Here is an 18,075-nt window from a genome sequence, read left to right on the forward strand (position 1 = left end):
CTGAGTGGCCCCTTGGGGCTCCAGCATAGAATGGAGACTATGTAGAAGAATCTGTAAGAGAAGTCAATCTGCCGCCCTTTCATCTAAGCTCTAACCATTCTATTGTCTTCTTTCTAATTCAGTGGCTACTGGCTTTTGCGTGGAAGCACAGAAAATAAACCCCCAGAATCCACCATGTAGTTTCTCCCCCTGGAGACCACAGACAAGGCCAAGTTCTAGGACGAACTCTTCAGATTTTTCCAGCATGCTCCCCAGGCATGGAGGTTACTCTAGGGGCAGAGATGAGAAAGACAGTGGTCAGTGCCTTCTTAACCTAAACCTAGGCAACTACTATCCTGTGGCTACATGGAATAAATCATAATCCAGGAAATTAACACAGCATGTCCAGTATTTCTGGATCTATCACATGCTAGTAATTTTCACCACATGAACACTCCTGTTCCTCACACAACAGTTTGGAGATGCTTAGTATGGATTCATATAAATATGAACACTGGATCACACGACACAGGATTTTCTACATTTTTATGATTCCAAATAGGTTTCTTAAAGAGTTGTACTGAGGGGCGCCTGGGTGGCGCAGTCGGTTAAGCGTCCGACTCCGGCCAGGTCACGATCTCGCGGTCCGGGAGTTCGAGCCCCGCGTCGGGCTCTGGGCTGATGGCTCAGAGCCTGGAGCCTGTTTCCGATTCTGTGTCTCCCTCTCTCTCTGCCCCTCCCCCGTTCATGCTCTGTCTCTCTCTGTCCCAAAAATAAATAAACGTTGAAAAAAAAAATTAAAAAAAAAAAAGAGTTGTACTGATTTAGAGGACCTGAAACATTGTCCAGTTCCTGTGGCCTTTAATCTCACCCATTAGAGCATATGATTCTTTTTTTTTATTTTTTTTTATTTTTTTTTAAATTTTTTTTTTCAACGTTTATTTATTTTTTTTGGGACAGAGAGAGACAGAGCATGAACGGGGGAGGGGCAGAGAGAGAGGGAGACACAGAATCGGAAACAGGCTCCAGGCTCTGAGCCATCAGCCCAGAGCCCGACGCGGGGCTCGAACTCACGGACCGCGAGATCGTGACCTGGCTGAAGTCGGACGCTTAACCGACTGCGCCACCCAGGCGCCCCTAGAGCATATGATTCTTTATAAGCCTCGATTTAAAAAGAGAGAGAGGGGGGAAAAAAGAAGAATTACACCTGGGGCCTTTTCCTCTCTTACTTTATAAAATCCCCTATAGTTCCTCATAAAGTTTGATGAATCCTTATGATAAAAAAGTTTAAAGTACAGAAAATGCATGAGTAACTCTCTTCAGCCAAAGACTTTCCTTTTTATCCCTCATTTGCCTCTCGATCTTTAAAGACTTTGCCTCCCATGGGCTTCTCCAGGTTCTGTTATCTCCTGGAAATTTCTAGACTCCTTAGGGTACAGTAATTCCTCCCACTACAGAATCAACAGGTCATTGATTCTGGGAAGAGGCATCTTCCCCAGTACCTTTTAGAACTGTGCAATTGCTGTAAGTCTTGAGGCTTTAGTTTTGTCAATTTTTGTTAATTTTGTGCACAATTTCATAATGAATTAGAAGAGCTATACTTTTCTATAGGAGGTTTTCAGCAACAGCTGAGTCTATATAGCTAAAAGTGCTTACATACAACCTTAAGAAATGGAATGTGGCCTCTGGGTGGCTCAGTTGGTTAGGCATCTGATTCTTTTTTTAGTTTTTTTAATGTTTATTTTTGAGAGAGAGAGAAAGAGAGAGGCAGAGAGATAGAGCCCAAGCAGGGGAGGGGGAGGGAGAGAAGGGGACACAGAATTTGAAGCAGGCTCCAGGTTCTGAGCTCTGAGCACAGAACTTGATGCAGGGCTTGAACCCGAGATCATGACCTGAGCCAGAGTTGGAGGCTTAACCGACTGAGCCACCCAGGTGCCTCGTGAGCATCTCATTCTTGATTTCTGCTCAGGTCATGAACTCATGATTCATGACATAGAGCCCTTGAGTAGGACAATACAGAGTTTGCTTGGGATTCTGTGTGTGTGTGTGTGTGTGTGTGCGCACGCGCGTGCGTGTGTGCCGTTTCCATACCTGTGTACTTTCTCTGTTTGAAAATAAAAAAATAAACTTAAAGAAAAGAAATGGAATGAATTTCTGATGATGCATTTGAGTGCTCTAATCGTATTCATGGCGTTGAACAGGAAAACCTCATCTGGTGATCCATGCTAACTGTTGAAAATGTGTTCCCTTTGGAAACATTTAGCCACCTCTGTTTCTGTTTTAAATTTGTTTGTACTTATTTTAGTCCCCAGGCCACTGAGTTTCAGTGTAGATCTTTTTTCTGAGCGTCCTCAAAGCACAAAGCAGCATGCCCTTTCCACGTCTTACTGTTGATCCGGTATATGTAAGATTCCTCAGTCAGAGACCCAAACTTCTGTGCTATCATGTTCTTCTGCCTGTGTCATTTCCTCTCTCGGTCACTTTTCTTGAACGCTTGTATGCCATGCATGTTTCACAGTGGCAAAACTCACCCTGACTTGTACAACAGAAACCAGATGGAGATGGAGAGATCGACACAATTAAAGGTTTGGAAAATGGTCCTCTTGGCTATCTGGCTTCCCTCTCTGTTATAACAACAACGTACGGGTCTGGCATGGCTGCTCCAAGAAATCCTAGTGCTCTTTGCCCTGCCCCTATAGGATTCCTATGGGTCTGGAATACAAATATTTGTGAACGTGCCCTGTCACATTTCCCTACAGTTTTCATCACCCAAAAACCTCACTAGGAGATGTCGATCTTACTTGCAGAGCCCCAGATGGTTTCCCAATAATTCCCATCTTCTGAGCCAATTCTCCAAACTAGCATAAAAAGCATATTTAGGGTATTTTTAATCCTAAAGCAAGCCAAATAGACCCGTGTGGCACGACTCCACAGCGTTAGTAAAATGATTAGTGCACCTCGATTGGGTAGGTATGCGTCGGGAGACTTTCAGAAGCATGCATTTTATTATCTGTTGCTTATACTCTAAGGGAAAGGGTAAGTAAACATTCTGCCTGAAGTGCTGTTTGCATTCTTGCCTGACAAATCCCAAGACACAGATTTGATATATACCCTCATTGAGCATAGCAGTTTCTTTCTGTTTCACAAATACTGGCAGGAAGTGAGCCTCTTGGTCTTGTCAGTCCCCCAACTGCAAGGAGGTGTTTGGAGAGGCTGAAGTCCCCAAGTTCGGTTTCAACTAGTGTTCGTGTACCACAGTTTCTCAACCTGACACTGTTCATGCAGGGGCTGAATGATTCTTTGTTGGGATAGGGAGGGGGTTGTCTTGTGCATTATAATGTGTTGACCAGCATCCAAGACTTCTCACTGGATGCCATTGGCTCCTTAGCACCTGCTCCCACTTGCGATAAACCAAAACTCCTCTGACTTTGCTAGTTGCCCACCAGGATGAATGGGAATAGAGTAAAATCATCCCTGATTTTCTTCTTCCCTGTCCCGAACTTTACTATCCAATATGGTAGCCACTAACCATTGGAAGCCATTGAAATTAGTTACAATGAATTACAATTAAAATTCAGTCCCCTAACCTCATGAAACCACTGGTTACCATATATTATAGAATATTTCCTTCAATACAGCAACTAGTATTGGACAGTGCTGTTCTAGGGCAAATATTCTTGGTGGGAGATCTCACATCCAAGGCAAAAACAAACTTATTTATTCTTGTATTTATGGCTTTCAAATAATTGAAGGTAACTGAAAATATGGTCATCATTGAAAAACAAGCAAAGAAGCCAGCGAAATTTTTCAGACAAAAGTTGACGAGATATTAGAAACACTTCAAACTGTATGGTTACTAAATGAAGGGACCCTATTTGAAAACGTTAGACGTATTTTGTACTATAATACTGATTCAGTATTTTAACATTTTTATTCAACAAGAAGGGAATGTTGTGAATGAAATAGTGTTTTGATGATGAATTAATTAATGCATTCAATTTAAACAAAAAAAGAAAGAACCAAGCTCTTTCAATAAATAGGTTATTGTAGTGTATTGCCCACCTGATGCCTGATGACCTTGGTGGGTTTGGGGAGCCTGTTAGCTATGAGGTTTTAGGGAAGACTGAGCTCTGCTATTTGCTTTCAAAGCAACAAGATCCTGGCTCTCCCTGACCTGATCAGTGAGAGACCCATGACCTATTATCAGCCATTTGGATGTTCCCACCCAGGACTTTATATCTGGGTCGGTTGATACACTGTGTCAGGCCGTTTACTTTTTTGGTCACCTACATCAGTTCTTTTAATAAATCTCCTAGCGTCTTATATTCCCCAATATCGATACCTATATTTTATGTCTAAGATTCTTGTCTAAGGGTTTTCCATAAGATGCATCTCTGGTAAGAGTTTTGCTTTTTTTTTTTTAATTTTACAAATTTCTTTTTTCTTTGTAAGTAAACTCTTCTCAACGTGGGGCTCTAACTCATGACCCCCAAGATCAAGAGTCTCCTGCTCTACAGACTGAGGCAGCCAGGTGCCCTACTGGTCGAGGTTTAGAACACTTTTCCTGTAGAGCACCATGCTTTCTGGAATTCTGCCTGGAAGTCATTGCCAACACAGCCTCTCTGAATTTTGTCTGTGTTTTCTCAACTCAGCTAGATTGCCTTCCTCTGCTTTTACAGCCTCGAATGTTCGTCTGGGTATAATTGGGGCAATTTTCAGACTCACCATATTGTTTCCTTTTATCATGGATCACATTTCTATCCTGGCCACTGTGTAATATCGAAAAGCAACTGCTGCATATATTTTTTCCAGTTTTCTCGTTGTTCTTTGTTGATTTCTTTTTGATCTAATGGATAAATCACGCCAATCCTCATATATATTGTGATGTAGATATATAATCAATATCAGTATTGATATTTCTGAGTGCTGTCTCATTGTTTCTTATTTTATTGAAAGTAGCCACACCAATTACTCCATAACTCTTCACTCTGTTCATTTTCTTTTTAAAGAATTTCACAATCTATAAAAACATCTTCCTTACTTATGGGTGCACTTGTTTATTGGATTCCTTCTCCTTAAGGCACTTTATTTGCCCAGAGTATGTGCCCTAAACAATGTGGTAATTATCTTGGTGAAATAACTGTATCTCACTAATTTCTGGACTAATCATTTCACAATTAAATTTGCAAATTTTACCCCATCTTTTTTAGAATACCAGCTCTTTAGGGATTTTTCTAGCTCTAATTTTGACAAGAGGATAATTTCATATTGTTTCAATACAAATAACAAAATACAGAAAGTTCATTGAATAAGGTTTATGCCTCAGAAAATATTTCTCAGATTATTGTCAGTGTAAGGATCTCACAGGTAGCCAGTGGACTATCCACAATGCTCTAGATGGGTTTTCACGGATGCATAGTACCATACGGCAATCTTACACAGCTCACAAAGGTCACTTTTCACCATTTCATGTCTTCTGTAACATCACCAGCTGATCTTCTGTGTCATGGAAGAGATAAAGACACAGACATTCGTAACATACTACCCATAAAAGTCAATTAAAGTTTATATGTCTGAAATTGTTGGCTTGCTGAATTTTTAGGCTTTACAATCGGGGTGGTATCGTTACTTTTCATCTACTCTCTTTGCTTGTTCCCTGGAATATAGTGATATTTACGTTGTCCTGAGACTCATCGAGACACTTCATTTCCCAGCATGGCATCGTAGAGCAGGGACTGGGCCCTTTTACTTCTTTCGGATCACAATTCTTGACATTTGTTCTTACTCTTACTCAGTGGCCACAGTCCAACATCGTAAAGTAGTGGGTTATTCCGAGGGAATAGACAGAGTGGGCTGTTCATCAAGGTTTGATCCCAGACATAACTGAAGTATATCCTTAAGTGACTTTTAAAACCTACTTGAAGTTTTGGGCCACAAAACATATTTATTTTTGATGCAGTTCAAAATAAGAAAGCCTATAGAAAATGAAAAGATTACCACAGCTGTTTTTCAAATCCTAATATTTTAGATTATCCTATAAATTTTGGATTCAAGAAAAAACTAGGAAATAGGTTACGAAAATAAGTCTCACATCTTGCATTGCCTTTGGAAATACCTGCCTAAGAAAATATTATGGAGGTAATTGTTAGAGCTTTTGCATGGGCATGCTGCTGTTTTAGATATATTCCTCTTTTAAAATGCATGTCAGTCTTTCTGAAAACAGATACGGCACAGTGGAAAGACAGGTGCTTCTAAAGCTTGCGGCTTTACAATTTGGGCACAGGATGGTGGCAGCTAAATTTCATTTTGGCTGGTTAGACTGAAGGGGAGGAAGAGCCCTCTCTCCGCTCCTCCTGGCGATCACACTAAGTTTCAGCATGGAGGTGGCAAAGGGTTGCTCTTTCAGGATTAATGGGAAGACTACAAGTCTTGAGGACAAGAACGGATAACAAAGGAAGAGAGCCAAGTCTCAGACACCTTTGAGTAGGAGATCTTGTGGACCCGATAACCCAAGCTTATAGGCTCCAATGGAGACCGATGGCCAACCTTTCCCAGAACTCCCCTGTGCATTGACAGTAACCCCGTTGGCCTGCTCCCTTCCCAAACCTGAGAACCAACTGCTTTTTTGCATTGCCAAGGTCGGCTCTGATCCACGTTAGCATCTTCACCCCCAGTCATACTTCCTCTGGGCATGTCTTGATATCAGAATGGCACCATGTTTGACGGGTCCCATCACTCCTTTTGTTTGAGAGGATGGAGAATATAGTTCTAAGACTGTGAAAATTGTGTGAATGAAATGGTTCCCCAACTCCATAGCTGGCAATAATTAGAGTCACTCACTGCATTTCCGGCCATCAGAGTTTGCTATATTTCCCATAATTACGTTTGTTGTTTGAAGTATCAGGGGTTCATAAAAATAAAGTTTATGGTTAGACACTGGGATCAGAAGGAAAGAGAGCTAAAACGGGGTAATCTGTGAAGATCTTTCTTAAGGATTGACAAGTACTGGAGTGGGGCTAGCGAGATAGACATTAGAGCGGTATTTCTCAGCTGGAGACAATTTTGTCTCTAGGAGACATCTGCCAATGTAGGGAGACATTAGTGGTCTTGATACTGGAGAAGGGTATTAGTGGCATCTGGTAGGTAGTGTCCATGGATGGAGCTAAACCTTCACACAATGCACAGGACAGCCCGAACACAACAATTATCCAATTGACAAAAAGCCATGTTTTGGGAAACCCTGACTTGGGCAGTTCACTGTGAAGAAAACGAAACTGTAAATTACCTTTCGTTCCTTCTAGTAGATCAGTACTTTCTAACTGCATACATTTGCAAAGGTGTGGAGCTCACAAACATGTCCTTCTAGGAAATCATGGCTTGTAATTGTAGGTGCCAACTTTAGCAAAACTAGGACAGCAAAGGTGCATTTATTTAAGTATTCTTAATATTTAATCCAGATGCTTCCTACACTCCTCACTTCCTATCATTTATTAATTTAAGTGACTCTTGCAATCTATAATTTGTTCCAATCTTTCTTTCCTTTTTTAAAAAGCATTTAAATTTTTTTTAATGTTTATTTATTTTTGAAAATGAGAGACAGAGTGCGAGTGGGAGAGGAGCAGAGAGAGAGGAAGACACAGAATTGGAAGCAGGCTCCAAGCTCTGAGCTGTCAGCACAGAGCCTGACGCAGGGCTCGAACTCAGGAGCTGTGAGATCATGACCTGAGCCAAAGTCGGGTGCTTAACTACTGAGCCACCCAGGCAACCCTATTCCAAGCTTTCTTGAAAGGCCTTTCAACTAAGAAAAGCATATGTATACACATGTGTATTTTAAGTTTATTTATTTATTTTGAGAGAGAGAGAGCGTATGTGCACGAATCATATGTATATTTTTAATCCTTGGCACAGTGAGGTAAAAAAATATCCCATTGATTTCCAGTTACAGGGTAAATATTTCTTTTTTTTTTAATTTTTTTTTAAGTTTTTTTTTAACATTTATTTATTTTCGAGACAGAGGGAGACAGAGCATGAATGGGGGAGGGTCAGAGAGAGGGAGACACAGAATCTGAAACAGGCTCCAGGCTCTGAGCTGTCAGCACAGAGCCCAACGCGGGGCTGGAACTCACGGACTGCGAGATCATGACCTGAGCCGAAGTCGGCCGCTTAACCCACTGAGCCACCCAGGCGCCCCACAGGGTGAATATTTCTTATTTCCACTTGTTTTCCTCTGAACATGTGTAGCGCATGCCACGTGTTCCTTGGGGCAATCCTGGCTCCTCCCCCACTGTTCTAAATGGCATCCAAGTCTGTCTCTTCTTGAGAATTCAATGGAAGTTCAAACCTCTTCCTGCCCTGATCTCCCCAACTTTTGTTTTTCTATTGGAGGTGATTCACATGTCTTGTTTTGCACCTTGGACTGTTACCCTGTTATCCATCGAATTGCTTCTCAAATAGACTTCATGAACGTACCTTCTTCATCTTTGTTTCTGTGACCAGGTTTCTCCCGTGTGTATGTCATGGAGCTTTGAGAAAAGGAAGCCCAGACGGCAGTTGTTGGCATCTCCCATAGGAACTAGTTCAGCTTCAGAACATAGTGGGAGTGTTTATTAAGGCACACTTGTGGGCACTTGAGGATACTCTTTGGCCAAAGTTTTACTCTATGATATATATTATATGGCATAGGTGTAAATATATATGTAGATCATGTATGTACACCACATGTGTAGCATATATTCATATGTATAAGATATATGTATGCCCTGTATCTTTATATATACACCTATTATGTGTGTATATATTATATATGCATGTACCTATGATATATAAGTATATGTAATAGACATACGGCATCCATAAAGCTGTCTGTGGTGTATGATATATGTGCATTTCTGATACATAGGTATTTGAAAACAGGAATCTCAATACAGCTCATGCGAGGAGGAATCCTCAAACCTGTAAGCTCTCAGAGCAGAGTGGGTACTTTTCATTCCCTTGACTTGTTTTAAGGGACCCGTGAAGTTTTACCAACCCTTCTCTTTTCACTTCTGCCTCACTTTTCTCTGTGTGGATGTCTCTGCTTTTTCTTTCTTATAGTCCACACATGTCTGCCCAGATTCTACCCATGTCATGGTCCCTCTGACCAAGTCAGTGTCCTAGGTGACGTGCTGGTGTCCATCTCTGTTGGCTTGGCATCGGTAGCTGAAGGAGCAGGAACTAATGCAGGCTGATGGCGTGGCAAAGCAGTGTATTGAAAACACACTGAAAGGCTTACATCATTGCCAGGAACACTGGAGAAATATGCTTAGAATTCAGGTAGGAATAACGGGAATCCTTGGGAGATAGGTCATGCAGACAGGAGCACCGATAAAGGCTGATGTGGACAGCACTGTCTTCGGCACAGGGCGTGGATGATGCAGCTCTCCCTGCATCCAAGAAGTATGGACACACGGTCCATTGGCCCCTGGAAACTGAATGTTGTGGCCACCACTTTCATGGCTAGCAGGAATGTTCTGACATTCCTAGTACTGGACCACCCTTGACAAACTCAACATCCTCATGGTAGGTGTCTGGTCACATAGTCAATCAAATGCTGTCTGTCTGAGAGGCGGAGAAAATAAACACATGGGCTTTTGTTTTCTGCAGGGAGAGGTGGATTCTGATACCATAATAGCAAGCATGATAAGGGTGTCCCAGTACAAGGAAAGGGTTTTTGTGCTAAGGGATTCCATTTGGCCCACTCAGATAAGTCAGGGTAATATCACTGTCTCCAGGCCATTTGGTTAATACCCTTAATTCCATGTGCAATTTTAATTTCCCTCTGCCACATAATGTAACATATTCACCAGTTCCGCGACTGGGAATTTTGAGGGCTATTATTCTGCCAGCGACAGTAACTTATATTATCCATGGTATTTTGGCCATATAAAATAATATTTTGTATAAAGAGACCTAGATTTGGAGTAAGAATGGTCTCACAAGTTGACTCTGGTATTAGGCATGATCCAGGTCAACAGATAACCTTCTCAGTTAAATTTTCAGGTATGAGGAGCTTGGCACCTACTCCAATGTTGTTTTCCTGATCTTTTAAGCTTGGTCTCGTCTGCAAAAGGAAGGAAAATCCTATGTGGAGTTTCTGCGTCATGTAGAAACCAGATCAATCTTGCTTTGAATCATGACTGTCCCTCTTTCTAGTTAAAGTCACTAAGTTCCTTGGCTTGTCTTTCTCCATTTTCTCATCTCAATAATGGGTACAACTTCCTAGGACAATTGTGAGAATTAAGTGAGGCAATTGAAATGGAGATGCTAAGTGCCACGCCTGGTTCACAATGAATATAACACCAGAAAATATCTAAGTGTATTTAGACCACGATTTCTGCAACATTGCACTTCAGATATTTGAGCCCAGGTAATTATGTTTGTTGGGAGTAGAGAGGGCTTCCCAGTGCATTGTGGGATGCTTGGCAACATCCCTGAGGTCTTCACGTTAGCCCAGTTGCCTCTTTCCCTTCAGCTGTGAGACCAGCTGATCTCTAGATACTGCCAAATGTCATCTGTGGGGGAGATCGCCCCTCCACTTCTGAGAATCCTTTCTCCAGACAAATGACCTAATGGATAACCATATGTTCTTTACAGTATCTAATTGTAAGTATACATGTGACTCGTGGAAAACCATAAGCAGTCATATATTTACATGCTGTCTTCCAGGTAGATAATAAGGAATATGTGCGACCCCATCTCCATCCATAGAGAGAGAAGAGTAAATGTCATTTTTTTTTAATTTGTTGCCGGCACAGATAAATATCTGATTTATTGAAGACCAAAGAGTCCATGCTTAACATCCCATTTAGTGTGGGATATTATTCCTTTTTTTTTACTTATCTACATTCATTTTGAGGCAATTACCACAACACACTTATCAGTTTAACTTAATCAACTGTGTACATTTCTATTTTGCTAGAACGCAAATCCAAAATAACAAGTGAATGGGGAAAGCTTATCTTTTTCACTAAAACCTATTACTTGTAGTCTTAGGAAGAAGCCTCAAGCTGTGTCTGTCTAAATGCAAACCATATGAGAAAACTAAAACATGCTCACTATTTTAATTATCAGCTTCTTGGGGAGCGGGGTGACAATAACCCCAGTTTTCCCTCTTGACCTGAAGGAATATGTAAATTAAGTGCTCTAGCAGGTGAGAAAGGATAAGCCTAGGGAGCGCCTTGATTAAATTTCACAAAAGTATATGGATTATTGATTAGGTTCACAGCATGAAACAGCCCAGAAATGTCACCCTTCAGTGGACTTAGTAGATGAGGAAATTTTGCCAACCATGAGGTAGATGTTGAAATCATCCCTTTGTTGAGTGTCCCCTTACACATTGATCATGAAAGTTTTTCCCTGTGACCCAGGGTCCAATGGATTAAAAGGCTGTGGTAAGAATGTAGATCCCACTGAACTTGATGGCACAATCATCAGAGTTAAGAACTGGCCAGTTGCCTGGATGGTGTCCAGATATTGGCTGGGAGGCTGGGACACACCCCACATTAAAAGTTGGATGGTTTTTAACTACAGAAGGTTGGAGAGCTTCCAGAAAATACTAGACCATATTGGGTTTCCTTAGATGTTTGTTTGATAACCAGACCAGGGTCACAGAGCAATGCGAAATGGATGAAGCTGAATAGGGAGGTTCAAGGTTGTCCAACCGAGAATATGAAAGGTGACCCAAGAGGTGGGTGATGGCACTGAGGGCACTTGGTAAATGACAGCAGAACTGATGAGGGTCTCAAGAACAAAGTCGTAATCCATTCTCTTAAGGGAATGTGATCAGGTGTCTCCTGGAAGAAGGTCATTCCTAGGAGAAAAGAGTTTGGACCCTGGAAAGGTTACCAACCATAGACATAAGCCCAGGGGGATATAAAGGCACCATCTGTGAGAACAAGGACACCATGGGGGTCATATGGGCTCAGAACCAGACTTGGATCCCAAGATCAGAGCTAGAGCAACATCTGGACTTCAGGGAAATGCTCGTTTCATCCATAAGACAGGTCTCAGCAAACTTCCAGAATTTTGTCTGCACAGCTGCCTTGGCGTCAAAGTTAAAGTCTGAACAGCAGGAACTGGACGTGCATGTAGATGTCAACCCAGAGCCTTGAAAAGCAGTCTGCTTAAAACTCAAACCTGCTAATGGTTCTGCGTTTAACAAACGCTCTAACGTTACCTTAGATGAAGGAAACGTTGCCTTCCCGCCTAATCTGTATGTGAATTTATTTTCCAAAACAGGCATAGCCTTGGGTAAGTTACTATTTTTCGTATCCTCTAAACTCGAGATAAAGCATCCTCTGCATAGGAATGTAAAAATAGAGAAATCTGTATTGGTTTGGGATTTTTTTTTTTGTCAGTTAAATTATTAGTATTATTCTCATCTCTCAAATACGAAAGTCAAAACCTGTAAATAGTCCAGAGTCACCGAACCACAAAATGCATTCCGAATGGAAATAGCCTTTATTATCTTGCCAGCAGAAAGTAAAAGTAATTAGTATATGGGTGTTTGTCAGGTTTCGTCTATAAGGGGTCTTTAGACCAGCCTCATAATAACAGTGTTGAAAATGAGAACTGAAGAGGTTAAGATGATAGTCAACAGAGGAGAACAGTGAACAATCCATCAGCTTGGAACAAAGGAAGATAATTGCACGTTGTCCCTCATGGACTTACATGGTAGGCGAACCCTTCATTTTGTCCACTGAAGATGATTTTGTGACCAACAGCCCCAAGTTTCAAACTAGCAGCTGTGGCCTTCAAAGAAGAAACATGATCCAAATCTCCAGCTTCACCTAATGGATAAATCAAAGTGAGGGCTGCCTGCAGCCAATAGGAAGAGTCAGAAGGCAATGTAGAGAGGCAGCTTCCAACCCTGGTGGCAGGAATTGTACTCACTAGCGTCGTTTCTGAAGGTCAAGGCAGCTTTAACAGAAAGGTGATTTTTATTTTTTATTTTAAATGTTTATCTTTGAGAGAGAGTGCAAGCTGGGGAGGAGCAAAGAGGGAGGCGGGACAGAGGATCCCAGGCCAGCTCTGTGCTGAAAGCGGAGAGCCTGATGTAGGGCTCGATCTTTTTTTTTTTTTTTTCTTTTTTGTAATTTTTAAATTTATTTTTGAGACAGAGACAGAATACGAGTCAGGGAGGGGCAGAGAGAGAGAAAGAGAGAGACACAGAATCCGAAACAGGCTCCAGTCTCTGAGCTGTCAGCACAGAGCCCGACGTGGGGCTCGAACCCATGAACCATTAGGTCATGACCTGAGCCAAAGTGGGACCTTTAACTGACTGAGCCACCCAGGCATCCCCAGAAAGGTGACTTTTTAAAATCTGTGTACTTGCACATCAAGGCAACACTCTTCTTGGGCACTAGAAAAGCAAGGAAGTCTGAAGTCGAATGCAGAGTCAGTCAAGATCACCACACCTCAGTCAAGGTCACATGCACCTTGTAAGTACTCAGTCTGACCCAGGTTCCCAGTGATCTTGAGGGCGTGGGCCCACAGTGTCTTAGCAGCTGCTTCATGACACCTCTTGGACAAAAGAAAGATTGAACAGTTTGTGTTAAGTAGGCTGCATAGGGCGCCTGTCTGGCTCAGTCAGCAGAGCATACAACTCTTGATCTTGGGATTATGAATTCAAGCCCCATGTTGGGTATGGAGATTACTTACATACATACATACATACATAAAGAATACATATAGTAACGTTTTACTCAACGCTAAAAAAATTATATATATGAAATTTAAAAAACCATATTTTTATTTTATCCTTGAATGACCACATCCATTTACTAAGGCGTATGCCTGTGAGTCACTGTAGAACTTCACAAACATTGAATCTGCTTACACACCCCCACCCCCATTTCCTGTTCCACTTTGATTTTTCACATATGCCCAGAATCAGATCGGTAGGAAGAGCGCATGATTTAACGTTACAACTTGGAACAACCTCCAGCAAGTTGTTTGCCGCTGTCTGATAGAATCAACTGATTCTGCCTTTCCCTCAAAAATGTGAAATATCTTATGATGCCTCTGTGCGTCCTACAGCCTCTGTTGATGCAAGTACTCGATTCTGCTGTTGCGGCACAAAAGCGCTATAAACCCTCCGTAAAGCAGTGGGTGTAGTATATGGTTGTGTCCTAATAACATCTTATTTGTAAATATTCCCACATTTTGTGAAAACACACGGGTGATGTAATGGATATGACACATACGCCATATTTTACCGGTGCTTGTGCAAACACTTTCTATCCTATGTAGTATAGGACTGTCTCAAAGGTGGGCATGACCAGGAATCCTCATTGTTTCCTTTAATTCCTGTAAAAATCCATGTGTTATAATATCTGTGTTCCGGATGAAGGACTTGGACCTAGAGCTGGAACTTGCTAAAAGGTCAAATGGTTAGCCTTGCAAGGAAGCTGATACTTTTGTGGAAACCAATTCCTGGAAGTTGGCAAAGCCCTAAGCCATTCTGTTCCACCATAATGAAATGGAGTCTGGGCCCAGGCTCCCAATCATTTGCTCTTAAACTCTGTGAAGGACATTAGCTTCCCTTGGCTATGTTGATGATTTAGAGAGAGCAAGCCCTTTTCCCCTACCCTTCCAGGCATTGTCCAGCTACACAAAGGTCATAGATGTGGAACATTCTGGAAAAGCAATGGATAGCAACATTGTAAGGTTCTCACTCTCAACGATGGCATCTTCATTCCCTTTCTCTTACCCACACGGTTTTTGCACGTGGCTGTCCATGCTCAACAAGTTTTGCAAACTATTTTGTCAAAGGAACATTCCATGTTGTTGTTATTCACGTCTCAATGTCTCCTTTCTCCTCAGTGCTGAAGTTTATTGATCCCTTGTCATTTCTAAATTCTCCATGTTTTGACCCACCACAAGTTCTTCTCTAGGGCTGTTTTACTCCTGTGAGCATAGTCTAGCTTACAGGGACTAAATAAGCTATCTTTCTTCAGTGAGACAAAACAATTTTCTATTTCTGAAAACATTCCATTTCTTTGAGCCTGTTCTTAGAATACTTTTTTTTGTCTTAATTGCTCAGAATGCTGGAAGCATACAACTCAAAGGAAATGCCACAGATTGCCAAGTCCATAATAAGAAAGTACAACAACAACAACAACAAAACACAACTCCAATTAGCATTTTGGTTCGTAACTTAAGTAAATGATTGGGGAGATTACTACAATACATTTTTTTTATAATACTCTGTGTAATATATATAAAATGAACAGAGTTCTGAGCATCAACCAGATATAATTAGAGAGGTTTCCATCATAATTAGGTTATTTTAAAGTTTTGTTTGCAAACGCCTTCAGTTCTGTCTCACATGTATTAATAGCAATGACTGATTTCATACTCTAGCCCCATTCTTTTTGCAACTCCTGTGTAAGTATAAAGGAGTGATGTCAGTGTATGGCAGGAGTGATACAAGCATTTGGAGCTCCCCGCAAACAAAACAAAAGAAGAACAACCACAAATACAAAAAATAAGAGAGAAGATCGGAAGAAATAAAAGAGCTCTGTGGAAAACAAAGAAAACAGGAACAAATGTAATACTAAATAAATGGCCACTGTGATTGAGTCTGATTCCCACTGCCCTCAGTTTATTAAAAATGTTGTGATTTCTTCAAAACTCAGTGTCACGTGTGATAGCTAAGGGGTGAGGGATGTCTTCGGACACTATCCATCCTTAGCCGACTTACCCACTGCCCCTTTTGAAGACTGAACTTGTTTAAGTCCAAGGCAACTCAGAAATGAAACACCCATTTGGATTTGCATCTTTTTGTGGGGATTGAAATGCGTAGTGTAGTGAAATGTACATTGATGCTGATGGCACCCACTGTTATAGTAATTTGGACCAAAAAATCTTGAGAAAAGAACTTTTCATTCACTTTTCCACCCCGAGCTCTTGGCAATAGTAGAATAGGTTAATCTAAATGATACATCACAACACGGGTTTGCGGTTTGAGAGGAAGTTTGTAAATGGCAGTCTGGGAGGTACATGTTTCGCCTTCATAAATGAACATTTATTCACCAGTCTTTTTGGAAAATGGAGGGAAGGAAACAAAGGACAGAATGTACTTCTCTCTCGTGCAGAAGAGTGATCAGTTTGATCGGTATATTCGTTCCACAAACTTGTACTCCGTGTGTGCTGCGTGTTAAGCACAATTAGGAAAGAATCTGAGACAGTAGCAAATACAAGAAAACATTATTGAGATCTTCTTATTAGGAAAATAGGGGGTTGGATTCCTGAAAACTTCTAAGCATATAGAATAAACGAGAGTATGATCTAATGAAGCTCCACTATTGAATAAAAACCCTGCATGCAGTGTTGCCTGTAAAACCACTCCCCCCGATATCCATACTCTTTGCCCTATGACTTGGTAGGTTTTCCACTAGAGGCAAAATAGATTTCCCCTTTCCATTGCTTGTGCGCTTGGTCATGTAACTTGTCTTGGCCAATGGGGTGCAAGAGAGGCTTACAGTCTCTTTGGGTGATGAGGTATGTCCACTTCAGCTTTTGACACAATCCTGAGAAGAAAGTGGCTGAGATTACTGGCCCCTCCAAAGACTGTGTGTAATGGAAGTATCCAGCCTAGACCTACTGACCACCAGATGACTCACATACATATGAGAGAGAATAAACAATTATTTCCTTGAGTCACTCAGCATTGGGAATTTTGGTGCATAGCAAAAGCTGACTCATACACCCGTATGTACATCCTCTTGATTTCACCAATTTGGTCCTTTTGACATATTATGTTTCACTTTTAAATTTGTGTTTTGACATAAATTACAGATATCATTATATTTTATTGCAAAACTATCTTTTAGGGGTGCCTGTCTGGCTCAGTCAGTGGAATGGGTGACTTTTGTTCTCAGGTTTGTGAGTACACGCCCCACACTGGGTGTAGAGATTGCTTAAAAATAAAATCTTTAAAAACAAAAATCAAATGAAAACAAAACAAAACAAAAACCACACAAAGCTATCTTTAAAAAGAAATGAGTATCTTCCATCAAAATCACAGTACTTTTTACATACCTAACAGTAAAATAGTTTTCTGAATATCACCAAGCCATATTTAAATTGTCCCAGTTGCCTCCATGTAGAGGGTTTATGGAAGGTTTGTTCCAACCAGAATGTATTCAAGGTTGTTTCTGGAAGTCTACATCTGTTATCCCAACCTCACCATTTTGTCATGATACTGACTTGGCATGTATGAAAAAAAAATGGTTAGCAGAGTGCTTTGGATTTGTCTGATTGTCTTCTTGTATGATAACTTGCCCTGTCTCCCACATTTCCTAATTGTGGGTAATACTACAGGCTTTAGTTTTAGCGTAGTCATGACATCTTCCTAAGTGATGGTGTTCAATTCCATCCGGTGGCCCATGATGCTTCCTTCTCCACCCCCAAGATTGTAAGAGTAACGCTGGAGTAAGTCAGTGGGAGCCTGATCCCTCCATTGTACACTTACCTTCCCCCCTGTAACCAATAATTTTGCCAGATACACAGGTATATCTAGTTCCCAGGAACCTTGCTTTTTTAAAAGTGAGCTTTTAGAATGAGATCTTGCCATTTGCAACAACGTGGATGGAACTGGAGGGTATTATGCTAAGTGAAATAAGCCAGTCAGAGAAAGACAGTTACCATATGTTTTCACTCTTATGTGGAACTTGAGAAACTTAACAGAAGACCATGGGGGAAGGGAAGGGGAAAAAACAGTTTCAAACAGAGAGGGAGGCAAATCATAAGAGACTCTTAAATACAGAGAACAAACTGAGGGTTGATGGGGGAAGTGGAGGGGAAGGGAAAATGGGTGATGGGCATTGAGGAGGGCACCTGTTGGGATCAGCACTGGGTGTTGTATATAAGCAATGAACCACAAGAATCTACTCCCAAAGCCAAGAGCACACTGTATATGCTGTATGTTACCTAACTTGACAATAAATTATATTTAAAAAAATAATTCTTTAAAAAATAGATAAAAATGAAAAAAATAAAACATTTCATTGCTGGAAAAAAATAAAGTGAGCTTTTAGATTTTAGAATACTTTT

The 18,075-nt window shown here is 41.1% G+C and overlaps 1 protein-coding gene across 1 annotated transcript in view; it reads right to left on the reverse strand.

Annotated features, from left to right (window-relative positions):
- Positions 1–18,075, reverse strand: part of LOC124509609 (trifunctional enzyme subunit beta, mitochondrial-like) — a 59,780-nt gene that overhangs the window by 32,501 nt on the left and 9,204 nt on the right. Inside the window, 1 exon segment of the mRNA XM_047076339.1 lies at positions 12,688–12,834. Coding sequence (XP_046932295.1) covers positions 12,688–12,834 — 147 coding nt within the window.

Source organism: Lynx rufus, unplaced genomic scaffold (genome assembly GCF_022079265.1).
Source record: "Lynx rufus isolate CCGP_SWC_20201006 ecotype Redwood Valley unplaced genomic scaffold, mLynRuf1.p SCAF_14, whole genome shotgun sequence".
NCBI classification, from domain to species: Eukaryota; Metazoa; Chordata; class Mammalia; order Carnivora; family Felidae; genus Lynx; species Lynx rufus.